This window comes from Pinus tabuliformis, chromosome J, assembly GCF_031772625.1.
Source record: "Pinus tabuliformis cultivar Carrire ecotype Pingquan chromosome J, CPIR1, whole genome shotgun sequence".
NCBI lineage: Eukaryota > Viridiplantae > Streptophyta > Pinopsida > Pinales > Pinaceae > Pinus > Pinus tabuliformis.
Window position 1 is genome coordinate 364,283,120 of NC_142295.1, and position 6,077 is coordinate 364,289,196.

Here is a 6,077-nt window from a genome sequence, read left to right on the forward strand (position 1 = left end):
GGCATCACATCCTTTTATTTGCTGGTTTAGCAAATGTGCATATGTGTATATGTGGTTATTGTAAATACCGTAATGAGCTGTGTTATAAAGCTCCAGTATGCTAGTAAGGTTGTTATCTGGTCATGTTGTCATGGTGTTTTGCTTTTGAGCAGGTCTTCCATTGTAAATACTGCAACGAGCTAAGTTATAAAGTTCCATGGGCAGTGTGTTTGCTTTTCAATGATCTTTTTGAGGTTTTGGTATGGTTTAACACTAAGGACGGTGTTCCCTAAGGGGGAGGGTTATGTAACAACCTTGGTAAAAATTAATGTAACAATGTAAATAAAGGAAGAATAAGACCACAGGTAAGGGATATGTATTCCAAGGTAAATGTTGGGCAAAGATATCCTAGTGGGCATCACTGGATGTGTGTTCTTGGCTAAGGAAATTGTTAAAGGCTAAGGCAAAGATATTAGAAGGCAAAAATACATTTTTGGAACAATTATTTATGAAAATAAAGGAATTAGGAGAAAATGAAGGTAAAAGGTCATAGGTTGCATGTGAGGAAGAAATTGAAGGAAAATAATGTAAAATGAAGAAATTAGAGGCCTCATTAATAAAAAGGCTTATGAGGATCAATTAACAGGCTTGGTTGGTGAGGTTCTTAGTCAGTTCAACCTTTTGTCAGTTTAAGTTTGGAGTTCTCTCATTATTCTCTCTTTCTCACTCTTGGTCACTTAGAGTTTTTTTTTAGCACTCTAGCTTTGGATCAAGTAAGGAAAAGTAAGCAAATGGAAAGGAAGGAAAGCAAGGATCAAGGAAGAAAAGAATGATCAAGCAACTTCAACATGAATACTTGCAAGTAACCTTTTTCATGTGTGATTTCCTAGCTGGTTTGGACATGCATAGCTTTGCATGTTGGTGTATGGTTCTCTTGTTGTCGGTGGCATGGTTTTGCCGAGTTATGACTAGCCTTGCCTTTTTCCGGATGCCATGTTGTTGGGATGTTTATTTCAATTTTTAAGCTTTGGTTTTCCAGATGGATTTCAGAATTCGGGGCGGAGGTGGTCTCAAGTTCCATTCCCAAAGGCTTACGAATCCCTCGACTGATTTTGGCAGGATACATGGTAAAGCCTAAGGGAGAGGTCTCGGTTTAGGGCCTAGTGATCCAGGTTTGGATTACGGTAAAGCCTAACAGACAAGGAGACATGAAATTCCTCAAGGATAGTGATGGATTCCGGATGGCCTTCCAAGTTCGGTTTGGTTGTGATCAGGCACCAGTTTTGGTGTGATCACGATTTGATGAGGGCGGAGGTGGTTTAACCTATGGATTCCCTTGGTTATTCTATGAGATCCCACGTTCATGGTTGGAATATAGCACGAGGGTGTCTGGTTGAAAGAGAGATTTGGTTCAACCATGTCTATGGTCGGGTGGTACGTGGAAGTCCCGAACATGGTCGGATTTTCCTATGATTAATAAAAGCTAAGTTCTCTTACTTTTGCACTGATTTATATGTGGATTTAATGATTGTCATATCTCTGATATATATATGGTTTTATGCTAGTTATAAGCATGGTTAAATCACTGGTTTATGTCATGGTTATTTCATGTACTTACTTGTAATTGTTAAATGGATGGATGCAAGACCTAATTGATGATATAATAATTCAATGGAGAAGGAGGTGATCCTTTTGGTTATGTTTCATAAGTTATTTCAATCATTTATATTCTATCTTGTATCCTAGACTTGTAGGTTGTATTGATGCCAAGTGTTTGACAGAATGTTAGTCCCGGCTGGAGATGCTCAGGCCTAATCTTGAGGTTGCTTTTAAGTATTTAGTATTGTTATCATGTCTTTGAACGATTCTGAAGGTTGTACCAAGTTCTGGGCAGTGGCTGAGATTTTGGGCTAGAAAAGGGGCTCAAATCTCGGGGCCGCTAGCACAGGTTTGCTGAGAAAAGTCTATAGTCACTGGCACATAGGCCTATGACTGTCTTGCCTATAGCATGAGAGCGACTTTGGGTTAAAAGGCTTAAAATCATCAATGGGACTCAGGGACAGGCTATTTGAGTGACTGACATGTCTCTTGAGGATGTTTTGTTGATGTGGATGGGTTTGTTTGATGTGTTCTGTCAATTCCATTTCCTTAAGGTTACCAAGGAGATTGAATCCCTTATAGTGACCTCTCCCATCACATGTTTGCCCCGGCTGGTTGGTTACTTGGGTGGACCTAGGAGGAGGAAGCGTTACAACAATTACGATAATAAAACCACATAATCAATTCATACCATGGTGAGAAAAATGATTCTACATACACCCAAACTCTTAAAGATCTATTTGAATTTGATGCGTTTCACTCTATATTCATATGGTGCATGTCAAATAATAAACACCTTATATAACATGATTAAAACCACCAAAAACATAAAACATACCCAAAAAAAAAATAAAAATTAAAAAAAATAAAAAATTAATACTAACGGAACATCATCCCATCACCCCATACCAGGCTGAATTTGAGACATGACCTCATCTCTAACCATTCAACAAAATTTTAAAAAATAAAAATAATAATTTTTTTTTATTATATATAAATATAAGTTTTACTTTAAAGAGCAAAATTAAAATATTGTTCAAATTAATACATCAAAATGGATGTTATATGTGCCAAGGGACATAATAAGTGGGTATTAACTTTCTTACAAATTATTCCACTTTGGTTGAGAAACGTAATACCCAATAATATATAAGTTGATACCATAATATTTAAGACCTAAATTTAATTAAGGAAGTAATTAATAAAGTATAAAGCATAAAGTATGTTTGTCCTTGTTTTCCTTCGTAGAAAGTAAAGCTCGAGGGTGGAACGCATTTTGTTCAGACATTTCGGTGAACAGAAAAGGTACATTAGGGAAAGGAAAAGAGACAGGTTAAAGGACGAGAGGCGGGTTGGAGCAACGAAGAGAAACAAAAGCGAGGGTCTTTGTAAGAAGGAAGAGAACAGACAACCATGGCACCTGATCCAGAAGAAGACTTGAAGGAATCCAACCCCAGACCTCTTGACGAGGATGACATAGCTTTGCTCAAGACCTATGTATGTTTCCTATATCTGTTCCCCCGCTTCGCCCTGTTTTCCTCCCAGCAATTTTACTTCGGGACGCAGCCAAGTATTTATTTATTCTGTAAAATGTATATTTCATATTATTTTGCAGGGTTTAGGACCTTATTCGACCTCCATAAAGAAAGCAGAGAAGGAAATCAAAGAAATGGCAAAGAAGGTTAATGATCTTTGCGGTGAGCTTTTCCTTTCAGACCTCTTAAATACCGCTAATTAAACCTAATTACATTTCTTGTGAAGAGAATTTTGTACTGTGAAGTGTAACCTGCGATAGATAGTCATGTTTATTGACAGCTGGTTGAATGTCAAGTAGGAGGCCCTTACAATTGTGGATTCCTTGCCCGGCTTTGCGACAAGATAGATATCCATCTTCAATGCGTATAACTCCCCAATTCTACTTTTTAGCTCAACTAGTACCATGCATGTGAATAGATATTGTTAGTGAATGAACATCTCTAAGGAGACGTGCGAATTATACCAATTGAACAGAGATAATGGGAGATGAGCTCCTTGGGTACGCGGTAATGTCATTATTAGCTTATTTTGGAGTGCTAGTGATGCTTTAGTTTTGATTTCTTGCAAAAAGATGTCATTTGGAAAAATGGATTCAAGACAATGGCAATACCACCCAAAGACAGGTCTTTTACAAATGTATTTGTAACACAAGTATGCATAATTCCACACAAGTAAGTTATTTTTTGTTTTGTTCGTAATATGGTTGACTAAATGAAATTTGCTGGGTCTGGTTGTTGCTTGTGAAGCTCATCATTCATGTCATCTATCTTCTTCTTAAGTCGTTTCTTCATATCTGACTGTTATTTTTCGTCTAGACCATTCTTTCTCCGACCCCTGCTACTGCTTGAAGATTGCTTTCTTGTATTGGGATACCGCCTTATAGATGTTGCACCTAGCTCCGAGTCGTTGGGGTCACCTCAATTGTAGGTTCTCCGATTTCTGTGGTAGGTTTCTTCCCAGAGTCACTGTTTTATCCAGCTATTGATGACTTTCTTCCGAGGCTTATCAAGACCTGACTTGTGTAATCGCTATAACATGGGACAAGAGAACTTTTTTCTTGGCTTTTTCATATGCCTTCCCGGAATCAGCCATTTTGGATATAGGCTTCTTCTTCCGTCCCCTCATTTTATTGAGCCTTCTCCCTGCTCCATTCTAATAGAATTCCAATAAATCTAGGAGAAACAGAGTTAACTTTGCTTCATCAAGGACGTCAAGGAAGACAAAAAAATTGGGATGAAAAACTGCAAAGTTGTAATTTCATCCTCCTATTACGTCTTCTGGATTTCTGGTGACATTTCATCCTCCTAATTAATTTCTGGTGACGTTTGTTACGCAAACTCTTTCTTCTTCAATATATATTTCTACTTGTCATTCTTGATTCAGATTCTCTTCCAAGTTCTGCTCTTAGATCCCCTCCCAACCTTGATCCGTTTTCAACTTGGGAGTTAAAGTTTAAATACTCTTAGATCTCTGTCCTTCAACCTCGTCGCTTGGTTTGCCACCCAATCTACCACTCCTTTGGCAGATTTTATGACAGGTGATGTAGTTCAATAAACTTACCCGTTTGCTCCACGTCCACTGATCTTAGAGCTTCCGATTCTGAAGATTGAGCCTCCCTTACATCATGTTGATGATAATTTGGGAGTCTCCTTCCACATTAATGTCTCGAATCCAACCATTTGGTAGGAATCAGGATATTACCCAAGCAATTAAAGCACCGACTTCAGCTTGGTTGTTTGCATTGCCCCCAAAGCCTTTCATGTAGATTTATTTGATCTGAACTTTGGGATCTTAAGGACTTCACACCATGCTTTCCCTGAATTTCCTTTTGCTGCCCCATCAAAGTTGATCTTTTATTTGCCCTTCCACTGGGGGTTGCTAGGATGACTCCTTGAGAGTAGTCAGCTGTCTATTGGGAGTATCTCTCGTATTAACTAGATATGGTCAGAGTCAAGGGATTAGCTAGCGGTCTCAAGTTTTCTTCTACGTTTAGGTGGTAACCTTCAATAGGGGTGGGTCCTACTTCTGATTGCCTCTAAACTTCTGTGCCATATCATTCTTTCTCTCTCTCGTCTTAAATTTTAATAAACATGAGCTGCTGGTATTTCAAATTGCGATATTAAGACTTTTCATTGCCTTTCTACATGTCTTTGTCAATCGGGAAATTTTAATTTAAAATTTTCTTCAACCCATAACCATTTCCAAGTTATCAACCAATGCAGGAGGCTGTGTGATGCATTGTACTAGTCTGCAAGCAATGTACCCATAAAAAAAAACTAAACTAACATTCAAATGAACTGGTATGCTATTTGGATGAATTGGTCTGGCATATTTAGGAAGATCAAACCTCAGAAAAAACATGTCTATTTTTTAATCGTAAAGAAGTCTTAGACATTAAAGTTACAGTACTTTTATAGTAGATGTATAAAATGCTTCCTACAGGTTTATTGGCATGGGGTTGATTGAATACAGTCTGGACATACATGGCCTAATTTCCAAGAGGGATTATTTTTTCATACCAAAGGTGCTGTAGCTGCTGCGACTATGATGCAAAACTGGACGCATAGCATATCTATCATACTAGGCATGGCTCAGATAGAGTAGTTACTGGTGAAGAAATTTCTTCTGGCTTTGACTTTTAATGTAACAGAAATTTAATCTCTTAAATAGAGGTTTCCTGGATCTTAATCCTGTGAATTTTCAGCCTTGGCGCTGCTATGAAATATAATACGAAACAGCAGTGGAAGTGAACAATATTCCAATTGTAATGTCCTCTTCTAATTAAATTGCCCAAGGGAGGACGGAGTAGCCTATCAAACCTGGTAGGCTATAGTCAATTATAAAGGGGGACCCCACTATTCAATGTTTTTGGGGTAACGTTGGGTAAATTTAGGGTAATTGGAGGAAAACTTGTGAAAGAAGCCAAATTTGGGGCAAAGTGGAGGGAAACTTGTTAGCCTTTC

At 38.1% G+C, this 6,077-nt stretch overlaps 1 protein-coding gene across 1 annotated transcript in view; it reads left to right on the forward strand.

The window, feature by feature from the left end:
- The first annotated feature begins 2,812 nt into the window (after positions 1–2,812).
- Positions 2,813–6,077, forward strand: part of LOC149227249 (26S proteasome regulatory subunit 7-like) — a 101,152-nt gene continuing 97,887 nt past the window's right edge. The window contains exons 1-2 of the mRNA XM_089377728.1: positions 2,813–3,075; positions 3,194–3,275. Of these exons, the coding sequence (XP_089233854.1) occupies positions 2,992–3,075; positions 3,194–3,275 (166 nt within the window). The 5' untranslated portion in view covers positions 2,813–2,991. The remainder of the gene's footprint in view (positions 3,076–3,193; positions 3,276–6,077) is intronic.